Source organism: Sarcophilus harrisii, chromosome 4, assembly GCF_902635505.1.
Source record: "Sarcophilus harrisii chromosome 4, mSarHar1.11, whole genome shotgun sequence".
NCBI classification, from domain to species: Eukaryota; Metazoa; Chordata; class Mammalia; order Dasyuromorphia; family Dasyuridae; genus Sarcophilus; species Sarcophilus harrisii.
Genome location: NC_045429.1, coordinates 335,124,493 through 335,148,853, shown reverse-complemented (window position 1 = coordinate 335,148,853; position 24,361 = coordinate 335,124,493). Strand labels below are relative to the sequence as shown.

Below are 24,361 nucleotides of genomic sequence, written 5' to 3'. Positions count from 1 at the left end.
TGTGTGTGCCAAGGGGGCAAGGCAAGTAGGGAGGGGAAGAAAATGGAGGTGGCCAGGACTCTGTGGCTTTAACTCTGATTGGCAGTCCCACCCAGGAGGTGATGTGATGGTGGGTTTCTGGGTTTTTTGTTTGTGTTTTTTTTGGGGGGGGGCAGCTGTCAAAGTGCATTGGGATGGGTAAGTCTTGTCCTATCTCCCCCACCCCAGGTCCTCTCCCCAGCCGGCCTTAATTAATAATTTAATATCATCATCTCTCTCTCTCTCTCTCTTTTTTTTGTCTTTTTCTCTCTTTCTCTATTTTTTTCTCCACTTTTCTTTCTTTTACCCTCTCGCTTCCAAAGTGCAGTTAGAGTGACTATAACTTTTAACCTCCCAGGGAGGAGCCAATGCTGAGGCTTCTCTGTGCAACCCAGGTATCTGAGCGTGAAAAGAGGGGCCTAGCCCAGGACCTGGGTTAAGGAGTAAGAGGGAGAGGGGGAGACTTTTTTGGTGGGGGAAGGGGTAGAGGGCAGTTCCCCCCACAACCCCCATCCTTCCCCTACAGTTCAGATGGCTCCTTGTCCCATCTCTTTTCCCCATCTTCCCCCTGCCCTGGGGGGTTGGGGCTCCTACAAATTGCCAGAGGACTCCCCTTCCTTCTGGCATTGTCCTTTTTCATTTTCTTGAGTTGGTTTTTCTTTTGTTTGTTTGTTTGTTTGTTTTGCCTGATCCCAGGGCAGGAAGGAGGTCTCTGAGGAGGGATCTTGGCTAGGCTGTGTGTGGGAGGCCAAGATATATAGAAGGAAAGACAGAAGAGGGATGGCGGGTGGTTTCCCTTAGCCCTGCCCCTTCTCCTGCTGCACCCCCTGCAGCTCCATATGCCCCACCTCTCTCCAGACCGCAGCTCTGGGGGTTTAGACTTCCTGATCCTCGAAGACCTCGAGGAAGAGCGGGGGAAAGAGTTCAGTGGGGCACTCGACTTTCATGTGTAGGAACCGGCTGGCATGGCAGGCCCCGATCATCCGGAGGTCAGTCACCTTCATCAGCAGCTTGGGCCAGAAGTGGGGAATGTTGTGTTTTCGGTAGTTGATGTAGTGCTCAAAAGCCAGCAGGTAGGCCTCCTGGCACTTCTCAATCTTGTCCACACACAGCAGGCCCGAGCGGTCTACATGGGAGAGAAGGGAGGCGAGGATGACTGCTGGCCGAGAACTGGGGAAAAGGCCCAAGGGGAGGGGGCTGCCTTTGCTGCAAAGGACCCCTAAGGGAAGATCCAGGGAGAGAATCAGGAGAAAGAACTCTGACTGACGCAGAACAGGAACAGAACTAATGGGAGATGGAGGACTGGAAGAGAAACACAGGGACGGAGAACTGGGAGGAGAAAGTGAGGGGCCAATGGGAGATGGGGAACAGAGGAGGAACCAAAGGACTGAGAGCTGGGAGGAGGAACAATGGAGAGACAGAGGGATAGAAGATGGAAGGAAAACTAAGGGAGAGGGGGAGGCTGAGAGACAAAGAAAGGAGAAGGAGACTCTGAGGAGAAGGGGGGGAATGAGAGAGAGAGGAAGAGACTGAACCCTCGGGGGAAGACAATACTAGACACTTGGGCTAGAAGAGAGACAGAGAGAACAGAGGGAAACCGAAGGAGCCGCAGAAAGAAAGATCAAGCCCAAAGCATCTTCTTTCTCCCAACTGGTACCTGAAGACATGAGCAGCACAGCCTGGAGCAGAGCCACTTCCGTGTCATCCAGGTTGAAGGCAGAGAGTGACTTGCCCAGGTCAAAGATGGCATCAGAGACCACTCCCAGGCCACCATTCTTCAGCTGCTCCCGTTTGACAGCCATTTCCCCACTCAGTGTCAAAGTCTCACTCTCGGGGTCATAGCGTACAGCAGCCCGCAGAGACATGATCTCCATGCAGCAGCCCTTCAGCAAGATGATCTGGTCTTCACAAGGCAGCTGGAGGAAATGGGGTGAAGAGGCAGGACCATCAGACCTCTTTCTTTGGTCCCTAGATCTCTCCCACCTCTACCTATACTTCTACATACACGCCTTGGCTGGAGCCCAAGGGTCCCCTTAAAGCTAAATTAGTTGCAAGAATGTAATGGAGGAGAACTTAATATAGGGGTCCAAAAACTGATTTTTAAAATATTTTTATAACTATATTTGGGAAACAAGGGAAGTTGATTCCCTTGTTTAAAAACGCGGGCCAGCATGAAACACATAAGAAATTCAGAAGCTGAATGAACAATACTTCATGATTACTGTACGTACTGTTTTTACATGACACCTTTGTCCTCTAGATTCTTGATTCTGCCCCCAAGCTTATACTTAGATACTTCTCCAACAACCCTACTGGTTCTTCCTGTATTCACTGAATTTCCCCCTTGCTAACAACCATACTTTTGAACTCAGGTCCTCCTGACTTCAGGGCTGGTGCTCTATCACCCCAAAACTATATTTCAATAGAACAGGTTTCCTTTGTAATCCTATCCATTTTATTTCATGCATATAAAGAACAGTCTGAGAACAGGCCCATCAGGCTGCCAAAAGATGTCTGTGCCCCACAAAGAGACTGAAAACCCCTGGGATAATAGAAATGATGCTGGATTTGGTATCGGGAGAATCTTATATTCCAATACTTACTAGCTAAATCTTGCTAAGTCTGGGTTTTTTTTTTTTTTAATCTGTAAAATGGAACTCATAATATCCACTATATCTATTCCATTGAGTTACCAGGATTAAATGAGATAATGTATGTAAAACACTTTGTAAACCTGGAAGTTCTACATAATTATCAGTTATTATTTGGTTAGCTATGAAAGAAATTCCCACTATACACGTGGTAGGAAACACTAGGACAGAATGCTGGGGAGTAGGGAGTGGGGGTTAGGGGCAGGGTGTTAGAAGCTGTCTCCTCCAGATATCATTCAGCAGGACGATGTAGGAAGAAGGGAGAGAGGGAAGAAACGAGCAGCCCTTCATTCTTTTCTGAAAACCTCAGGTTCTCAGTGGTGGGAGATAACTGGATGAAATGAAACGGCTCTGGGGCTTCTCAGGTAAACATCCTTCGATGGGGTGATTTTGAGAACAGCCCCAGGTTTCCCCCTGTCTCCAACCGCCTCCCCAGACCCCACACCCATCTCCCTCCCGATACCCACCTCGGAGAACATGGGCAGTTTTTTGGCAAAGTCCACCACACGGGTGATGGCCGGGGTGATGATCTTGGTAAACTCACTGAAGGCCTCCAGGTCCACCTTGTCCCCATCTGGCATGGAGGCCATGGGTGACTGGCCAATGTCCTCTGGCTGGAGGGAGGGTCAGGGGTCAGATAGGGCCAGGGACCCCGTTTAACCCCTCACTAGAGGATGCTGCCCACCAGGGGGAGCTCCAGGGCAGCTGAGGAAGGAGGCTGGCACTTAGGTACCCACCTTCCCCCTTCTTCCAGGGAGTCCCAAAGGCAGAGCCCAGAAACTGGCAGCCTGGTGCCAGCTTTCTGCCCTGAGACTGTTTCTTCCCCCAGGTGCCCACTGACTTGGGACTTCCTCCAGCCTATCCCTATCCTGTCCACAGAATGCTGTGGCCAGGTGGGAAGGACTCAGAAGAGAGGCTGTGGTCCTCATGGAACTCCTAATCAATGAGAAAAAAGTTGACCATCCTTATTCCCAGGGATACCTCCCGGTCTGGGTGGGGCGACTTGGCCCTCATGGCAGGGAGACTCCTGGTCTACGTCCCGGGGAGACCCGAGGCCTGCTCTTTCAGCGGCATCACAATCCGTCCCCTCCCATCCCCCATCTGGAGAAGGCGGTCCTCCCTCCAGAGCACCCCTCCCTCCTCCGTCCATCCCGCTGTCACTGTGCGCTCCCGCCTCCCGTACCAAGAATTTCCGTTTCTGCTTCCAATGGCTGCCTTGGGCATTGGTGCTCCGGTGGGCCTCCGTCACCAGGTGGATGAGGTCCCACTCCTCCGGGCTGGGCTCCGGCCGCTGCTGCAGCGAGCGGATCATCTCCTCCTTGCGTCGCCGCTCCCGGTTCTCCTCGATCAGCTTTCGCTTTGCCACCCGCTTTGAATCATCCAGGACCACTGTGGGAGAAGAAGGACAACCCCTTTCATCTGTACTGGCTCTCCCTCCAGCCACAGAGCAGCCAAGAGTCCTGGGTTTGAATCTGGGTGCACTTGCTTGCTAGCTGGGGACGGAGGACCCGAAGGCCTTCCATCCTTGCCTCTGCCTCTTAGACTCCCATAGGGGCAGCTAGAGGGCACAGTGGAGAGGGCACCGGCCCTGAAGTCAGGGGACCTGGGTTCAAATCTACCCTCAGACACTTAACTCTTCCTGGCTGTGGAACCCTGGGCAAGTCACTTAACTTCAATTCCCTCAGCAAAAAAAAAAAAAAAAAAAAAAAAAGCCCAACCAGGCCACTCCCTTTTGCAATTACTTTGTATTTATTTATGTATATATTGTATCTCTGTCCCCCTCCATAACTAGTAGAATACAAGTCCCTTGAAGACTGGGGCTGTTTTTGTTTTTATGTTCCAGTGCTTGGCACAGCGTCTTACAATTTTTCAGAGCAGACCATAGGGAACCGCTGGTGAGGTCATTCAAGGTTGGATAGCACAGTGTCAGGGAGACCTGTCTGCAAATCCTGCTTCAAACATTTCCTGTCACTTACCCTTGCTCAGCCTCAGTTTCCTCATCTGTAAATGAGGATAACAACACACCGCGCTTCACAAGGTAGTTGTGGGGATGAATGTAAAGAACTTTTCCAGTCTAAAGCACTATAGAAATGCCAATTATTCGACTCTCTTCTTATGAAGATTGGCACCTGCTATGCCAACCTGTAATCTTAGAAAGTCTTTATAAAGGGAACTATTTAGGGCACTGAGAGATTAAATGACTAGCCCAGGGTCACAAAACTAGCCAAAGTATCAAAGGCAAAACTTGAACTCGGGTCTTCCTGAATGAGGCTGGCTTTAACCGCCTCTTTGTCTTATACCTGGAGGCTCTTAATTATTTTTTGTGGAATCCTGTTATATTACCATGGGGCAAGTCATGTAACTTCTCTGGACCTCAGTTTCTTTATCTGCAAAATGGGGAAAATAAATACATATAAATACTACCTCATATGGATATTATCAGTAAGCTCCTTTATAAACCATATACCAGTACAGACAAGCTATTAATTCTGTTTCCTGAACAGTCTTTCATGTTATCGTTCCAACATACTATATTATAGTAAGTTGTGGATTGCTCCCCAATATAGATTCTAATAGATGGCTATCAAGGTCCCTTTATCTCTATATTCCCCATATTACAGAATGGAAAACTAAGACCAAGAAAGCTTTGATTAGTAACAAAGGCCTTTGCTAAAAAGGTGCCTTAAGCCTTGGTCATTTTTTTAAAATTACATCATCTATTAACTCTTGAGTGGCTTGAGCACAAAGACCCTGTATATTTCATTCTTGTGTGTGTGTGTGTGTGTGTGTGTGTGTGTGTATGTATGTATGTGTGTGTGTGTGTGTGTGTGTATGTGTAAGGCAGTTGGGGTTAAATGACTTGCCCAGGGTCACACAGCCGGGAAGTGTTAAATGTCTGAGGCCAGATTTGGATTCAGGTCCTTCTGAGGACCAGTACCATCTAGCTGCCCTGTATTTCATTCTTTCAACCAAAGGGAAATAGCTAAAGAGCTCTATTGGTCAATCGTTCCTCCATTTCCCAGTCAGGAATAGGATATTATTATTGATGGCCAGTGGGTGCAACTTTAAAGAGAAACAGAACAGAGCTAGAAGTTTGCATTTTTTCCTCTTTATCCCATTTCTCCCTAAGGCTCCATCATCTATAAACTTTACACTTTGAAAGGCAGAAGAGCAATTGAGCCTGTGTTTAAAGAGAACATATATATATATATATATTTTTTTTAAAGGGAAAGGAATAGGGCCTTAAGAGTTGGACACTGTCTACCCCTTTCTAAGGGGGTCACTTCAGTGAATGCCCCCTTTGAATGAATTAAGAAAGAGATGCTGAGAGGGGAACAGAGGTGATTGTTTCAAATTTCCCCAGCACTTGACTTGTATGTCTCTGTGGCATTTATCCTGTACAGGTCACTGCAACTTATCACCTCTTGTAAGGCAGCATAGCCTTGTGGATAGCAAGCTGACTTTTTAGAATGAGAAGAGCCTGAGTTGAGGTCTCATCTCTGATACATATTGGTCATGTGGCAACACAAGGCACTCATAGTACCAAAGCAATCAAATCTCTTAAGGCTGTAGTTGCAGAGGAGGTGATGCCCTCTATCTGCTAAGGGAGTTTTGCTCACCAAGGAGTTGAGTATAGCAGTGAAATCACAAGCTATGCTAATCTCACTCAGTATCATAGTCCTGTGTTTATCCTTCCCTCCATCAGGTCATAAGACTCTGGAGAGCAGGATTTGAGTCCTATCTAAATTGGCAGAAAGCACTGGGCTTGGAGTTAGGAGACCCCATTCCAGAAACTCATTAATTGGAGTGGGAATAATCCACTAGACCTCTGAGAGCCTCAGTCTTTTCATCTAGAAAATAAAGAAAATGGGTGGACTATGAACTTCTTAAGGTTCTTCTAAGGAAAGTGCTTTAATCTTTAAAGTGCTCTATGATCTGTGTTTATCTTCATACCCCAGGCTCTATTCAATGCCTATATACACAGACATTTAATAATAAAAAAAAACATGCTTATCGAAACAATTGTATGAGTAGTCATGGCAAGGATGGGCTGGGGTGTAGAAGGCTAGGACTTTGACCCCAGTCTCTTTTTTTTTCCTGCCCTGACCACATTTCCCCAACTTTATGCCCTCTTACAATCCATGGCCATGCCCACGGAGATGCATTTCTTAAAGCGACATAGCTGGCACTGGTTTCGGGTGATCTTGTCGATGATGCAACAGCCATCATATTTGCAGGAGTAAGTGGGATGAAGGTTTTTCTGGATCGTGCGCCGGAAGAAGCCCTAGGAGATGGGTGCAGATAAAGGACCAGCTTCTAGATTCCTGCCCCTCCAACCCACCAGACATTTGAACCAAAAAGCCTGAAAGAAGAGAGATATCAGAGAATACCTCATCACAGCCTACAGGGCTGGAGGCATAGAGAATTCTATGGGGTTTTATAGCTCAAGGACTATATTGCACACAATTGGAAAGGTCAGGAGAGACGGGCCTGGAAATGGTGAAAAAAGCAGGGGATAACTGAGAGGAAGATGAGGGTAAGGAGTCTTATAATGGGCACCCAGCAAAGATGGAGAAGGTAATGGATCCAGATGGAAAGGGCTGGGGGGCAGTGTGAGAAGAGGCTGCCTGGAGGAGGGAGCAGTGTGGGACGCCGTACCTTGCAGCCTTCACAAGTGATGCATCGGTAATGATAACCTGTGGCCTTGTCTCCACACACGACACACTGCTCATCTTTGTCCAGGTAACTAGGGATGTACCCTGCAGGAGAAGGGAAGCAAGGAGAAAGCACTTTGGAGATCAAAGCTACTATTCTCTGTCTCAGCACTTCCTTATCATCCTGATCCCCTTTCCCACCCTAGTTCAAGGCTATTCCTTTATCTAGTTCACAGAGTAATGGGTAGTATGGGGTGAGGACATGCTATGGAATACATAAAGTCAAGATAACATGAGAAATGTGACACCGAGTTGGTATTTTAACCTCTCCAACCTGGAACCAAGTACAACATGTGTTAAATAAAAGGCAAACGGTGGTTCTCCGGGACTCGAACCTCGAAGGTCAAGAGTACGCCCCCCTAGATACCCTGATTTCCTTTAGGATCTCTTTCTCCCGGGGCACAGGAGTTGACAGCTGCTCAGCCAGCGGGATTAGTCTGCATAGCTGAGGGGAGACAAAGGGGGTGGGGAGGGACATGGACAGTCCATCTCACCTGACATGCTGGTTTTCAGGGAACATTGGCTGGTCTTTCTTTTCCGCTTGCCATCCAGTGACCTGGTTGAGGGATTGGGGAGGGCTTATGAACTTTCTATCGGTTGATCCTTGGCGAGCCCCTACTCACTGTAGGGAGGCATCTGGGCATCTCCCCAGCCCCAACTATCTGCCACCTTGTGTCGAGCCCCACCAACCTCCGAGGTCGGCTGGGGGGGCTGGGAAGGGTCCTGCCATCTGAGAAGGTCAGAGCGGGTAGGGAAGGTGCTGGGCCAGGCACAAGCAAGTCCCAGGACCTCTGTGCACCTTGGGGGGACCTGCCCATCCTGCAGAACCCCCAGTGAAAGCACGGCACATAACCTTCCGTCCATGCTCATGGGTTTTATGACTCGGGATGAACAGCGTGCACAAACTTGGATACGTGCATGTGTACGATGCATGATTTTCAGGGCCTATGCAAGCTGACATGCAGGAGCCTACAAGCCACTTGTGAAACAAACACACATGGTCCACGGGCTGCAGGGGATGCACATGTTATATAACCCTTAGTATATGCACACATATTGCATAACCCTCCGTACACACACTTTATATAACCCTCGGATGCATGCTGATGTTGTATAACTCGCCTGCTCCCCCCATCACTGGGGAATGGGGGGTTATACAACATCCATGTGCATCTAGGAGGTGGACTGCTTATTCCTCAAGCCTCTTTGTACAGTGGCACCCCCAACACAGATAGGCCTTAGGCCCCCCTCCCTGAGACTGCCTGAAGTCTCGGCATCGGGCTCCTGAATGGCTGGAAGGTGGAGGCCCCACGCCTTTCCCTGAAAATACCTGACTTGGAATATCTGGGGACAGACAATTCCAGGAATGGCCACGAGGTGGCGGAAAGACATGGGTGGGGGGACCGTGGGGGAGACCCTAAAGCAGTGTGGGTAGGGAGGCTAGGAGAGGAAGGGGAGTGCTCCAGCAGGAACTGGATCCTCTACGTCCCTGCCCTTCCAGACTGGCCCTGTCCCCTTTACAGGGGACGGAGGGATGCTTTACAAAATGTGAGCCCATCCCTGATGCTGCTCTGGACCACGGACGGCAACCGTCAGGTGCCCACGGCCCAGATGTCGTGGGGACACAGCGTATGTAAGAAACATCCGGAGGCCAGGTGAGGGCTCCCTCCATGTCTCCCTAAGGAGAGGATGCCTCCGGAGCCCAGGAAACCCACTCCCCCCGGGATAGGGCCTTGAGACCTCCCCTGCCTCCTCCTCTCCCCTCGGGACCCCGTGGTGGCCCTGTCCCCCCTCACCGGCTTGCTGAGCCAGGCTGGGCTTCGAGCCTCTTGGCACAACTCCAATCTCCTTGGCAACAGCCACACCGCTCCCCAGAGCACCCTCTCCCCCTCCCCAGCCACGAGCACAGGCTGTACCCAGCACTCTAGGCCCCATGCCAATTGGGACAGGGCGCCGTGCCATATAGTGACAGTCAGGGTGGGCAGCGAAACCCTCTCCCTCTCCCCCAATTCCTCTCTCACAGAGCAGAGGCAGCGCCCCCTCCTCCACACCTAGGTGCTCCGATGGCACCCACAGACCTTAGAGCCGGTCTAGTCTCCTCCTCCCCGGGAAAAAGCCCAGGAGCTTCCCTTATCCCTTCCCTGAATATGAACAAAGAAGAGCTCAAGGAGCCCAACATGCTCCAAACATGTATGTGCAGAGTGGCCATCTGTCCGTGGGCACAAGCGCCATGGAAACATCACATGCCCACCTGCTCACCAGCCTCCCCTCCCCCAAGCCCTTGCTGCATACCGGCACCTCCTGCCAGAGCCTGACTACCTGCTCTACCCGGGAATCCGAAGGTAACCCTATCTCCTCCAAGAAGGAACACGGGCCGCCGGGGAATTGTGGTTGGCCGCCGCCTCGCTGCCATAGCTACCCTCGCAGAGACGCGGCATGTGGGCAAGGCTCTGCCTCCCACCAGAGGGCCCGGGTTCAAAGCCCAGCTCCGCCACTCTGAGCCCAGGGCTGGCCGGCCCATGGCCTCTCTGAGTGGCTCCCTATTCATTGTGAAAGGAAAGGGCCTGGGTTCCACAGTTCCTTCCATCTCTAGAGCCATGACCCTCAGAGACAAAGTGAACCAGCTCAGATCTCCCACCAGTAACTCAGGCGGATGACGCCCCGCTGAAGGCGGGGGCTGCGGCCTATGGTGCTTATTACCTGTTCTCCTCTGGGTCAGACCCACAATCCAGTTTGCTTGGCTTCTGTTCCATTCACTGCAATTCCATCCAGGATTGCCCCCCTCCCCCAGCACTCCAACAGACTGAAGTAGGCACAGCGACCTCCTGCAAGCAGAGCCGTGAGCCTCCCCCCCACCACCCGGGCTCTAGGGTACAGCGCCCATGGGGCCGGGCTTCAGCGTCTGGCCTTCCATGCCATGCCCCGCGCCCCACGGGGGGCGGGGGGCAGGGGGGGCCAGGGGTGGGGCGGCCGAAGGGCTGGGGTGTGAGCTGGCTCTTGGGGAGAGTCCTGAGTTGGGGGGAGGGGGGAGCAGCTGTAGAGTCTTGTCCTGAGGGCCCTGAGGAAAGAAGAAAGAGCAAGGATTGAGACAGGTACCCAAGGTGGTGGGTGGGGGTTATTCCAGACTGATGTAAGGGTACCTGCAGCCCATCGTGATCCTGAGGCGATGAGACAAGGGGAGAGCTAGAAATCTCCTCCCTCTCTACTCCCCATCCCCCCCACTCCCCAATCAGGGCCAGAATGAAGGAGGTCTGACATCATCAGGGAGGGTCCCGGCTGCCCCACCTCCGGCCCAGTCTCCCTGAACATCCAGCAGGATGGACAGGAAGTGACGTAAGCAAAGAGGGATGAGGCAATGAGACTAAGGCTGTCTTTGGCAACGGAAACAAGACCTCCTAGGAGAAGAAGGAGAGGAGAGCATCAGGAAGCCCTGAGTTCAGATCTAGCCTTAAACACTTGCTGGCCGTGTGACTCAGGGCAAGTCAGTCCCCTCATCTGTAAAATGGGGGAAATAACAGAGTTCTTAGAGTTTCATAAGGTCAAATGAGATAGCATTTAAAATACCTGGCAAGACATAGGTGCTAGATGATGTGACAATGAGGAAGAAGGGGAGAATGAGGAGATGTGAACATGATCATTCAAAGTATGCCATGTACACTGTTAGGGAAATGAGACCCTCTAGCATTCTAGGGAGTAGGTTATTTTATTTATTCCCATTTTATTTTCTTTGCCGAGGCAATTGGGATTAAGTGAGTTGCCCAGGGTCAAACAGCCAGGAAGTGTTAAGTGTCTAAGTCTCAGGTCCTCCTGACTTCAGGGCTGGTACTCTATCCATTGCGCCACTTAGCTGCCCCTGCTTATTTCCATTTTAAAGATGTAATAAACTCAGGTCTTTCTGACCGCAACTCTGTGCTATCCTCTATGTCAGTGGCGTTAGACTCAAATAGAAAAGAAACCACATGATTCCAATAGACTAGGATGGAAAGAGCCACCTGCATCCAGACTATGGATGAGTCTATGGGCTCATGGAGGGCTATGGAGACGGAGTGAGGATCACAGAACGGCATTTCCACTTTTGTCGTTGTTATTTGCTGGTTTGTTTTTTTTTCTTTCTCGTTCCCCCCCCCCCCTCCCCTTTGATCTGATTTTTCTTGCACAGAATGATAAATGTGGAAATAGTTTAGGGAAAAAAAAGAAAGAAGGAAGTCACAGCTACCAGAAGCATCTAAGTGTGTGGAGCAGAGGTAACAGGCATTCTACATGGGCCCTATGCCTCCATCACTCCTCAGTGGGGTCAGAACCAGATGAAATGTAATTGAGAAACATTTAACAGAAATAGGTAAAAATACAACAGAACATAGATAATGTATGTATGTGATTTTCTATGATAATTTATTTCCTGAAGGGATCCTTGTAGCATTTTTTTTTTTTTTTTTTTTTTTGCAGTTGGGGTTAAGTGCCTTGTCAAAGGTCACACAGCCAGGAAGTGCGATTGTATTCGTATTTGTATTCCTAGGTTGTATTTCTCTATCTGGGGCCAAATTTGAACTCAGGTCTTCCTGACTTCTGGGGTGGTGCTATATCCACTGCACCACCTAGCTGCCCCGTCCTTATGGCTATTTGAGTGAAGCCACTGACACAGGATAGATCACAGAGTCGAAGTCAGAAAGACCTGAATTTGAATCTTGATTTAAATACGATCCTCAGTAAGCCCCTTAGCTTTTCTGCCTTGGTTTCCACATCTGCAAAATGGGTATCAATAATATAATCTAATAAAATACAATAATCTTGAGGCAAGGATTAAATGAAATAACGTATAAAGAGCTTTGTAACTCTTATGTTAGTTCCTATGATTATTGTTGTTAGATGTGAACGCTGAAGTAAGAGAGTTCCTCCCCAGAAGGAGCTTACCTTCTACAGAGGAGATACTTCACAGATATGGAAAGGTAGCCAGCTCTCCATATTTGTGCTCCCCTCTCCCCTTTCTCCAAAGTTACTCAGGAGCCCCCCGGTCCCACAAAGACTGCTGCTGAAGCCTCCCTAGGCTGGTGGGGCTGAGTCATGCTCCGGCTCCCCAGAGAGACTAGGGGAAAGGGGACAGAGAATGAGGCTCCCCTGGACCATCTTTTCAGCACCGTCACCCTGAGGTCATAGCCAGGTATAGGACTAGATATCGTGGGCTGGGGCGTACCTGTGGGTGCTGGTACGTGTGTGGGGAGGAAAGAGGGCAGAAGGTCACATGGCTTCTGGACCAGAGACCTCGCCCTTGGGCCCCCAAGCCCCACCCCTGGGAAGCTGATAAGAGAGGAGGGGGAGAGATAAGGAAAAGAGCCTGGGCATGGGGCAGGAGGCCTGGAACACAGGAGCAGGGTCTTTGGATCTACATTTAAAGTTGGAAGGGGATGGAAAGAGAGGGGTTGCCCATTCTGCTACAGATATCTTTGGGGGGGTAGGGTTGGCAGGAGACTGGGGGGCCCACCAGGGGGCTGGGGGGCCAGGCGGGGAGTCTCAGGCTGGAAGCCATCAGGAAAGTAGGTCAAGTTTTTCTTGGCTGCTGGAGAAATTCCTGTTATAAATTTATAATGGTGCAGCCAGCCTTAAAGGGTGGGAGTTTGGGGGAGGGGAAGGGGGGGGTGAAGGTTGAGCACTGTGGCCTCCTGGTATTGGGGGATGGGGGTGATTGAGGGGCTACTCTCTGGGCTAGGGGTGGGGCTGGGGTGGGGATGGCGGGGGAGGAGGGGGCCGGACAATGAGACTATTGGATATCTGTCTCCCTGGCTCTCTGTCTCTCTCGGTGCTGTGCTCAGTCTCTTCAGTGTCTCTGTCTGTCTCTGGTGTCTCCCCGTCTCCCTCCAGGCCATGCCTTGGTGCTTGGCACACCCTGGCTGCGGGCACTGCCCCCGCCCGTCTCCTGCCTGCCTGGCACGCTGCCACCACTTGTTTACAGAAGCTGGAAAAATCCACTCACCAGCAGGAGGCCTGAGCACCCCTGGGGAAAGGAGGAGGGCCTGTGCAGGAGTGGGCCCGGTGAGAGGGACACAGGCCAGCCTAGGGCCTAGCCGGACAGTCGGTGGGGCTGTCTCAGTGAGGGCTGGCTTGGACAAGCCTTCTGCAAGACCCTGTGCCCCTCACCGGGGCTTCCGGCCTCTGGGACCCCCACTAATGGCGGGGAGCAAGGCCTGGGTGCCGTCAGCATGGCGGGGAGCCCGGGCCTGGGCACTGTTGGCACGGCGGGGAGCATGGGCCTGGGTGCCATCAGTATGGCGGGGAGTACAGGCCTGGGTGCCATTGGCGCGGTGGGGAGCACGGGCCTGGGTGCCATCAGTATGGTGGGGAGCACAGGCCTGGGTGCCATCAGTATGGCGGGGAGTACGGGCCTGGGTGCCGTTGGCGGGTGGGGAGAATGGGCTTGGGCGCTGTCAGTGCCCCGGGCCCGGCCCAGACGGACCCCCGCCCAGAGGGGCAGCAACCTGTGGAGCTGATGGATGCCCAAGGGTCCCGGCCCGCGGCCCTCCCGGCAGCCCCTAGTCCCATCTCTGCCTCCTTTGAAAGGGGAAAGAGGGGCCCGGCCACTCAGACCCCAGAAGAAAGTTGGTGAAGGCCACGGACAGTGAAGGCTGATATTCCCACAGCGCTTCAGCCTTTGCAAGGCGCTTTGTGCCGAGCGCACAGCTCCGTGAGGCAGACAGGTTCCTTATTTCAGAGACAAGGACGGATCAGAAAGGTTAAGGAACTTCCCCACGGGACCAGCTCATAGAGTTAGAACCGGGTCCTCCTAACGCTGGCTGTACAGGCTACGAGACGCGGCCTCGCCTTCCGGGTTTTGGTTTCTGTTGTTGTTCTTCCTATTCTTCGAGGCTTTACCCACATTTCCCAGGCAAAAGAATGGCAAGCAGAGGGGACACGCAGACAGACCGCTGCCCTTCTCATCCTGTTTCCGGGACGTACAGCCCCTCGGGATAGCTGCATGTGTTTACATATGTGGGGCTACTGTGTGCCTGGGGGAGGGGCTGGGGCTGCAGTGTCCAGTCTGGGAGATGGCCTTTCTCTCCCCCCTCCCCATCGTGCTGACTTTAATGCTCAAAGCTTCTTCCTGAAAGGGTAAGGAAAACACTTTGGGCTTTTCACTCTCAACCCAGAACAACTCGAATGACAGACTGGGAGACAGCAAGGGCCCACCTGTCATCTGACATCACTCTTCACCCCTCCCCTTATAGAGCTGTTGGGGGTGGCAATGCGGGCACTGTGCCCACGGAGAAGGAAGCATTTCATTAAGTCTGAGTGCTTCAGTAATGGGGGGAGGGGGAGATAGGAGCCAATGCAGCATCCGTGGGCACTGCGCCAACCTTCCACTGTCAATAGGCCCCCATCTCCATGCTGTCTGATCCTAATGCTCAGGCAACCCAGGGTGGGCACCTTCCATGCCATCGGGGAGCTCCCAGGACTAGGAGAGAATATATGACATATACATTATATGTATATATACACACTCACCCCTACCCCTACTCAGATCTACTTCCATCATACCCACACACCCACTCCTGCCTCTCTCCCCTCCGCCAGGGCCCCTCCTGTCCCAGGCCCCTGAACTTTGTCCATAACGCACAGAAGAGAAAGCCCAACTTCCCCCCACACACACACACCTGCAAGATATGGGGGCAGAGGGGAACACACATACTGAGAAAGGAGGGACAGTGGGAAGAAGAAAGGCAAGGAAAAGAGGGAAAGGAGAGGGAGCTGGGGAGAGAAGGAGGAAAGAAAAAGGGAGAGGAACAGGAGGGGGAAGGAAAAAAGGGAAAATAAAAGAGGGGTAGAAAAAAAAGAAAAAAGGCAAATGAAAAAGAGAAAAAACAAAGAGGGGGGACTTCCCAATCCAAAAATAAAAAAGGGGGATTTTCCCTAACTGGTGCTGGTCCTCATTGGGTTTTGTTGGTGGGTATTCCCTCCCTCCCCCTCACCCCTCAGTCTGCTGCTGGGAGGGGGTGGGGTTCCCCAGGCTCCCAGGCTGATCCTTTCCGGGGCAAAGGGAGAGAATATGGATTGGGCAAAAAAGGCGGCAAGCATGGAAACCAGGGGCCACACACAAAAAGAGATCGGTCCATTCTCCTTCTGAGACGCCCCCCACACCAACATGGGAGAAACAGACTCACAAGAAGTAGTCCACATCCTCAGTATACTGAGTCAAACACTCGTACACTCAGCCACAGCATGGCACAGGCTGACACAGAGAGCCTTAAGTCGTCTGCAAACCCCCTCACTGTCCTTCCTGCTCTAGAAGGCTGGCCTCTCTGGGGCTGGAGCCCGGTTCACCTCCTCCCCAGCTTCCTAGCTTACAGCTCATCAACCATTCATTCATCTTCTGACAAGGAGAGGATAGTACTCCAAGCCATTCCCCTCCCTCCCCCCCAGTTCTCATTCTGCCAGGGGAGAGACACAGAGAAAACCACCAACTCCTAAGATGGGTAGTTTAAGAAGTACAGATCCAGCATAGCTTTGGTCAGCTGGGGGACAAAGGCAAGGGGGCAGCAGGTGGGATTCCCTGGGGTGACCCACTAGAAGCCCCTTCGCTTTCCTGACCGATCCTCTGCTTCTCTCCCCAGGAGGATGGACCAGCGGACCACAAAGGGGTGAGAAAAGGAACCAGGTGGAACCCAGGTCAGAAAAGAGAAGGAGAAAGGAGAGAGAAGAGGCTTTATTTCTTAACAAAGAAGCCCCCTCCTCGGCTAAGGAATACAACAGGAAATTCCTCTCCTCCCCCCACCCAGGACAGAGACATAGAGACATAAACAGCAGCCACTGACTTGGGCACTATGCCCAGTGCTAGCCGGCATCAAAGGACTGTGCCTCCTTTTCCCCTCCCAAGCCCAGCCTCACCCACCTGCTGGGCTCTCCTTCTCCCCACCCCGGGGACAAATCCACTCAGTCTCATAGCTGGCCCTGAGACAGTCCCCAGGGGTCATTCCTCCATTGCCGGAGGCTCCTCCCCCTCCCTTAACTAGCCCTAGACTCAGCCCATTCTGGCTTTGCCCTCTTACCAGCCCGGACAGGCGGCAATCTCTCCCTTCCCCCCCCCCCCCCCAACTTCCCTCTGGGAAGGAAGAGGAAGATTAAAGGGGTTGAAAAGCCAGAGCGGGGAGAGTTCCCCTTCTCAACCTGGCACATTTTTTCTCTCCCTCCCTCCTTCCCTCAGGAGCTCAACCCCCAGCCAGAGTAACTGGAGCCCCGAGTTGGGGCAGCTGAGAACTGGAGGTATGAATGTCAAGAGTCAGGGGCTCTCACTACAGACAGCACTGCAGGGCAAGCAGGGAGTCCCTCCGGCGCAGGGGTTTCCCCTCACATCCTGGTGGTTCGCACCCTGGGGGAGGGCAAGCTCATACACACAGAGACGCAGGAAAGTGCCCCAGGCTAAAGAAGAGGGGGATCAAAGAGGGAGGCGGCTTCAGTTGGGGAAGGGGAGAGACGGGCAATGCCCCCTTTCCCATCCCAGGCAGGAGGAGCCCCAGGCCCACTCCTCGAGAGCAAGCACCATCAGAGACAAATAAGAAAAAGAGAAATGCCGAGCGAGCTGGAGACAGCGAGCGCAGCTGAGCCCCCAGAGCGAGCACACACACGGACACGTGCAGACATGCACACCCACCCCGCATGCGTGAGGCCCACACAGCTCTCTGCACACGGCTCCCCATCCCAGGACTGCCTTTCCCTGCCAGCCCCCTTTTTTCTCTGGGCTCACACATATGCACAATTATAAGAACACACACACATGTACACACATGCTTATACATGAAAGCAGGCAGCTGCCAGAGGCTCAGGCTTTTGGGCTTCCAACCAAAGACTAGCAAGGGAAGACAGGGATGGTCGCTGCTCACCCCCAACCCCACCCCAAACTGCAGCACCTGACCTGGGAACAGAAAACCTCCTAGATACTGCTCAGCTCTCTGTGCCTCTCCAACTCCCTTCCCCTTATAAGCATTCTCTCTTTCTAAAGAGAAACTGAGGTACAACACCTTCCACAGGGGAACATGGAGATGGGCAGAGGGACTGGCCCTAATCCCCCAGCCCTCTAACCACTCTTGGAGGTGGGGCCTGTTAATGGAGCAGGTATTAACTTCACTTATTGGGCACATTTTCAGTCTTTCTCCCTTGTCCCCAAATTAACATGCCACGGGACACAACTTCTAGACTTTGTCCATCCCTCCTCCTCCATCTACCCCCTAAAATCTTCTCTTCTGTCCAACCTGCCTGCGGGGACAGCACTGGAGTACACCTGGGGAAGCGCTAGCGCTTTTTGGCCAGGTTAATTATTGGCTTCAAACCTATCCCCTTTGCCCTTGGTGCTACCTGGCACTTAAGCCCCTCCCAGTGGAGAAGGTGGCAGGCATGGAACACTTGATGTTGGGCATGTTCTGTCTTTCCCCCAGAGAAAGATCAAAAACAATTCCCTAACTGAAGGACATGACTGCAGACTGAGTCCCCCACTCCCTGCCTTGGCATGGAAGACTGAAGGCTTTTAAAAGTCGTCCAAATGCTCCCCTGGGCATGGGTCTCTATCGGTGACTCCCCAAGCTCCATCTTCAAACAGACTGACAGCTCTAAGAAGTGAGATGTATTCTCTTGTACCTCTCTCCAGAGTTCCCTGTTTCCACTCCAGGGAGGCAGCCCTTTCCGGCTCCCCCAACTGTTCCATGCCTCACCTGGAGTGGGTGGAGCTGGAAGCTTGATAACAGAGGAAGGAGTAGGGGGAAGGGAAATGGTAAGTTCATCACCATGGCAATAGAAAGGGACTGGAGTATAAGGGAGATGGACAGTTTGAGTCCCAAACCTCCCATGTTCCACCAGATCCGTCCCTCCTAACCTACTTGGTACCACTGTTTTCCCCGCATGTTACAATAGTGTTCTTGATTTTGGGGAGAGAAGAATCTTCAATACAAATATATCCTTACCCAACTATGCTTTCCATGTCAAGTTGGATAGCAATGGGAACCTTTCCTTTGACCCAACTCCCCACCCCACAAGTTCAACAGAACTGGACAAGTAAAGCTATAGAGATGCTTAATTAGCTTAGCCCACCTGCCCACTCATTGACAACACAGGAAAGGGGGTGGGAATCCTCATTCTGAACTCCTTTGAGTTTTCTCTCAGAGTGGGAGGATGGTAGAGGAAAGAGGGTACCCCAGGGGGCCCCATCCCCAAGCCAGAAACTTTTCTCCACAAGTCTCCAGGTTGCAAAACTTGTTTGCCTTCCCCACCGCCAACCCCCCACCTCTGTGGGGGAGGGGTCTCTGAGTCAGGACTAGGAGAAAGAGACAGGAAATCTGCAAAACAGACCTGTCCACAATTCCTCCACTCAAAGATGTTCCAGAAGAAAACCTGCCTCAGCTTCACCCTCCCCTTTTCTCCATCCAACTTGTTCCAACTCTTCCAGCTCCCTTCCCATGACAGGTTCATGGTCCCTTTCCTCAGCTAGTTCTATTCCTGGGCAGGACTCAGTTTTGCTTTTTATTGAGAAACAGTCTGGGCAACATGGAATCAGAATAGTTTTGATCAATGACTCTATGCCACCTCCTCCAGGTAAGCCAGGGAATGAGAGAAGCCCAGGTCAAATGGAGCTAGTTGCCTAGGTGTCTATCCCAGCCATCACATAGTGACACCAGAGGGACAGGAGAGGAAGAACAGGAGGAGGAGCCAGCCAAATCAGGCTCTAGGATTCTCCTCCTTCCTTTCCCCCTCCACTCCACAAAGTCCTCTGAGAGCTTGGGAGGTGAGGGTTAGCCATTTCTATCACATATCAACATGCTCCTTAAAAGTCTCTACATCCATAAAAGAGAAGGGACACGTTGGTGGCAAAGTATTTAAGTAGACTGAAATTTGGGGGAAGCTGGAGATTAAGGAGAAATCAGGAGAGTGAAGGGGGGGAGAGGGAAAGAAAAGGAGAGGAGGGAGGGGAAGGAAGGGAAAGAAAGTAGGGGACAGGGGAGGAAGGAAGGGAGGGGAGGGAGGAATGAAGAGAGGAAGGGAAGGAAGGAGGGAGAAGGGAAGAGAGGAAGGGAGGGGAAGGAAAAAAAAGGAGGGAAAGAAGACGAAATCAGGGCTAGTCCTTGAATCTGGTGCCCTAAACAAGTTCAGGGTCAGCATGAACAAAATAAGGCCTTTAAGAGCCTGGAATAGGCCCCAGTGGGAGTGATACTCCAGTGTTAATAGCTTAGTTCCTAACCCTTTCCCTAGAGTAATAATTTCTATAGATTTTAGGATAGGGTGGGGCATAGGAAACACCAATACTCTAACTTACTAGAGCCCTGAGAAGCCAAAAAGATAGGAATCCCCAGTGGAATTAGGAAAACCCCAGTAGTTCCCTAGAGCTAGCCTTTATTAGGCCTTTTCTCTAGGCTTAGCTTAAGCAGGTAGAGAGAAGCCTGCTTGAACAGAACCATATGAAGCACCCTTCCCCACCCCCATCACAGAAACCCTGGTGGCCACAGCTGTGCTTTTCTCTTGGTAAGGAAATCCAGGATGTCCTGAGAAGCCAGCAGAGCCCCTTCCACCCCCCCACCCCCACCCCAACCTCCTGCTGACCCCTGGGGAGGCAGCAGGGAAAAGCTCACTATTAGCAACCAGAGAAATATGAAGGATGTCCTAGCCAGTCCCTAGCTCTAGGAGAGAAGATTATAATGCTGACAGCGATACAAAGACTGGGAGACACACAAAAGAAAGTGACAGGAGAGAAGAAATAGATTGGGAGTCAAAGAGAGAGAGAGACCAGACAGAGAGATAAACACATAAAGAGACAAAAACACACAGAGTAATTTGAACAGAGGGACAGAAGGTAGGAACCAAAAAGATAGTAGAAAGAGATCTACTTGGAGTTATGGGGAGGGCTTCAATATAAGGAGGAAAATTTCACGCAAATGACTCCCCAAGTCACTTTCAAGGTAGGGAAGCAGGAGGCAAAGATAAGCCTGGTTCCCTTAAAGCTAACCTTGCTGTCCCCAGTTGTCAAGGCAGCTCGGACCCGGTTATTGTCTAGCGTCATTGTCTCAGTCCTCAAAAATCCCCTTCCCCCTTCTCTCACACGGATTTCTCTTTCTCCAGCTCCTATAAAACAGTCATGCTTTAGAGGAGGGAGGCATACACAGGAAGAAGCATGAGAGACAGAGAAAGAATATGTGCATTTGTTTCTGTGAATGCCTGCATGTGTGACACAGTAAATTTGTTACTCTATCATTCAGTCAACAAATACTGAGCTTCTGTATATAAACAGGTATAAGACACATAGTATCCATGTCCTCGAGGAATTTACAATCTAAATAGAGGTTCTTAACCTTTTTTGGTGTCGTGGATTTCCTTGTCACTCTGGCGAAGCTTATGAACCCTTCTCAGAATGTTGTTTTTAAATGCATAAAATTATAAAAAGAAATCATTTAATTGACATAATTATCTTAAAAAAAATTATAGCCCATAGGTTGACTCCTTGGAATAGAGTACTGTACATTACTATATATGTACATTTCTGAGATGGCTATAATTTTTTGTCAGTTTCCTTTCCTCACTTAGGTGTAAACTCCTTGGGGGGAATGCCTGTCATTTTTTTTTTTTTTTTTGTATCCCTTTCCATTATCACGGGTGCCTGCCACATAGTAGATGATTAATAATTGTTTATTGGTTGGTGGATTGGACTCCTTTCTTGGTATCACAGCAGCACAGGGGTGCCAGGACACCAGGTCCTCCACAAATACAGTATTTGTCGGTTGTGACTGCATCTGGGACTATGTGTAGTAATGTCTGTGTACAGGAGTCTGTCTGTGTGTGGGTATGTGCCTGTGTCTGTCTCCCTGTCCTTGGGTCCCCCTGTGGGTGTGTCCATCTCAGCGTGTGCACTTGCTCACGAGTGTTCGGTCTTCCTGGCCCAATGTGGGTGTGTCTATCAACCTCCTGTCCTTGACTCCCTGCGTCCCTGTGTGTCTGTGCCTATCCCAGTGTGTCTGGCTTTCGCAGCCTCTCCCCACTACCCTCCACCTCCCGGACAACAACCCCCTTCCTCCTCACGTCAGAGAGCTTCTGCCAGGTCAGAGGGCTCCCAGAGTACTACCAACGTACCTCGCTCCTCCTCCCTTACCCTCCCTTCAAACTCTGACCCCGCCACCCCTTAGGCCTTTCCCCCATCCAGAAGAGAGGGAGACCCTATCTGCCAGGGGCTCGAGACACCCGTTGCAAACCCCTTATCTCCCTCCCCATTTCTGGCATACTTCCCCAAGTGGCCCAGAGCATGCAACTCTCCGGGCGCTTTCCAGGGACCCCGGAGTTCTCCCACCAACTCCTTTTTTTTTTCTTCCCATCTACCTAGCCGCGTTTTTGCCACTGGGAGTGTTGCAACTGGAGGGCCATACAGCCCTGAACTGGGGAGGCGTGTGAAGGGGTTGGGAAGCTTCTCGCGACCCGGGTAAGCTGCAACCCACCCCCACCCCCACCCCTTCGCCGGAGGAAGCTTTGCAAAAGCAGCTCGGCCGCGGCAGTCGGGGGGAGGAAGGGGAGAAACAGGCCGCCCGTACCGTAAACAAACCGCGGCGGCGGCGGCTGGCGGGGGAACAGGGGCCGCCTGGCAGCCGGGGCCGTGGCTCCGACAATGCGTAGCAGACGGGACCGAGAGAGGCCGGGGACCCGTGGGGCGGCGGCGGCGGCAGGGAGTGGGGGGCGAGGCCCGGACGCCATCTGCCCCTGCACCACCACCGCCCCCCTCCTGGCCAGCAACCCGCTGCAACCGTCCCGTCCCCCTCCCCCGCCCGCCCGAATCCTCCATTTACTCCGGGGAGTTGATAAGTTGCAAGCACCCCAGCACTGACAGTGTCACCGAGGGGCTGGTGGTGCAGGGAGAGGGTCCCCCGGGACGCCCCCGGCTCGGGCTAGGACCTTTGCAAGCAAGCGTCCGGTGGCTTTGCATAATCAATCGCAATGTATTTGCATATTAATACCCCCTCCCCCTCCCCCTTACCTCGGCGTGGCGGGCTGGGCTGTGCGTGGGGAGGGGTGGCGGGTGGCTCAGCGCCGGGGCCCGGGGGTGGCCATGGGGGGACCGGTGGGGCCGGGGCCGCCCGCCTCCTGTCCCCGGGTGTGAGTGCGAGTGAGAGAGGGGGAGGGGGGCAAGTGTGGCGGCCCCGCGGCTCCTCCGGCAGAGGCGGCGGCCGTGCTAGCTCCTCCCTCCCCCGCCCCGCTCCGCTCGGGCTCGGGCTCGGGCTCGGGCTCGGGCTCCAGGCTCCGCGCCGCCCGGGCCTGGCTCACTGCTGCTCCCTGCAGGCCGAGCCTCGCAGCCCGGAGGCCTCCCCCATCCCCTCCCAGCCCGGGCCTGCCGGGCCAGGTCGGCTCTACTCCGCCCGGCCCCGCCCCGCCCCCTACCTCCTCTCACCTTCTTCATCTTACTCTGCCTTTGATTACACTCTGCACTCTGTCCATTCATGTATCTGTCGTGTCCCCCCTCGTCCCATCCTATCCCATGCCGTCTCACTCACAAATGCCCATCCCTTCCAGGTCGGTCCAAGTGAAGCTCCTGGTTCTTGTTAATTTACTCTCTGACACTTCATTCCAGCTGACGTTTCTATCCCACTCTTAGCCCTCCTCCTTTCACCAGGCTTCCTCCTCCTATAGTCCACTTTTTGTCACCAGCCCCTTTTTTTTAAAAGACACTCTGTCTCCCAGGTGTTAGGATGTAGTCAGTCACTCAACAAGCATTTATTCAGCACTTAATGGGCACTGTGCTCGGTAAAGAAAAGCAAAAACACAATCCCTATCCACAAGGAGCTCACATTCTAAAGGAGGAGACCTAAAAAGGACTATGTAGCTCCAAGATACATACACATATCTGGTCTTATGTCTCACCGATATGCTGAGAGATTTTTTTTTTCCCCCAAGGGATTGGAGAACACGACGGAATTCAGAACAGAACCTTTTTGTGTATATGCAAAATGTAGGAGCTATCCAAAAAAGAGACCTCTCCGATGTGGCAGCTCCCTTACCCCCAACCCACACACCTTCCCATGCATCCACACAGCTGCATTCATGGACATAAAACCAATCCAGTGACGCCAAAGCCCTTTTCATCTTAGGATCTTCCAGGTCGGGCAGAACTCTAATTACCCCAGCCCCCCACTCTGGCCCTGCCGGTTCCCCTGCTGTCATTAGCCCAGTTTTACCAGCGGAGGCCATTGCCTTCCCACGGCTCTCTAGGGTGGGGCCCCTCTTCCCCTACTCCCTTCTCATGAGGAAGTGGGGGTGCAGTTTAGTCGATCACCTAATCTACATTTGGAAAATCTTTCTGACCAACAACATCCTGGATGAATCTCTCCTCTGAAGAAATAATTCTCTCACAATGAAATTTTCTTGGGGGCTTGTCTTTCATGAAGATTTACCCTCCAGATCTCTCATAGGATCAGGAGGATGGAGAGAAAACAATCTTCCAACTGTGTGATGCAGTGATCATAACATCACAGTTTTAAAGCTGGAGGGTCTCATCTACTCTTTGTAGAAATTACTCTATCCAAAGCAATCCTAGTAGACTTTGGACAGAAAATGCCATCTGCATCCAGAAAAAGAACTAAGGAGATTGAATGTAAATCAACACATGCTATGTTCACTTCTTTTTTCTGTTTTTTATTTCTCCCATGTTTTTCCCTTTTGCTCTCATTGTTCTCTCCCAACATAATTCGAAAAGCAATGTGTATTAAAAATAAATAAATTTACTAGAAAAAAATTTGCTCTGGACTGTGAGCTTTGTTTTACTGTTGAAGAAACTGATGCTAGGAGAATGTCCAAGATCATACAGAGTCAGGATCGGAATCTGAGGTCTTCTGAAGACAAATCTATCTATAGCTTTTTCTTTTTCAATGCACTTTCTCTCATAGTGATGATGTGAAGGATTTCACCATATAATGTTATCTTGTAAAGGTTACACTATTAAGTTGCAATGTAGAAGGTTGTGAGGGTGATGGAATA

The 24,361-nt window shown here is 51.8% G+C and overlaps 1 protein-coding gene and 1 long non-coding RNA gene across 4 annotated transcripts; one reads left to right on the top strand and one right to left on the bottom strand.

Moving 5' to 3' along the window:
• Positions 1 to 143: 143 nt before the first annotated feature.
• On the bottom strand, positions 144 to 22,621 carry THRA (thyroid hormone receptor alpha). 3 transcript variants are annotated; one of them, XM_031966217.1, is made up of 10 exons: positions 22,368 to 22,382; positions 12,296 to 12,467; positions 10,085 to 10,442; positions 7,879 to 7,940; positions 7,329 to 7,429; positions 6,807 to 6,954; positions 3,853 to 4,058; positions 3,137 to 3,283; positions 1,676 to 1,934; positions 144 to 1,144 (listed from the first exon to the last, which is right to left on the bottom strand). In XM_031966217.1, exons 3-10 carry the CDS (start codon positions 10,135 to 10,137, stop codon positions 894 to 896), a joined length of 1,227 nt encoding a protein of 408 aa, XP_031822077.1. In that variant the 5' UTR covers positions 10,138 to 10,442; positions 12,296 to 12,467; positions 22,368 to 22,382; the 3' UTR covers positions 144 to 893. The 3 variants fall into 3 exon arrangements, with proteins under 3 accessions (XP_031822077.1, XP_031822076.1, XP_031822079.1); XM_031966216.1 differs by lacking the exon at positions 12,296 to 12,467 and having other exon boundaries at positions 22,368 to 22,621; XM_031966219.1 differs by lacking the exons at positions 10,085 to 10,442; positions 12,296 to 12,467 and having other exon boundaries at positions 22,368 to 22,621.
• Positions 21,367 to 23,983, top strand: LOC116423305. The gene is made up of 3 exons (XR_004233864.1): positions 21,367 to 21,443; positions 21,723 to 21,818; positions 23,282 to 23,983. It is a non-coding gene; the product is annotated as an uncharacterized LOC116423305 (long non-coding RNA).
• The last annotated feature ends 378 nt before the right edge of the window (positions 23,984 to 24,361 follow it).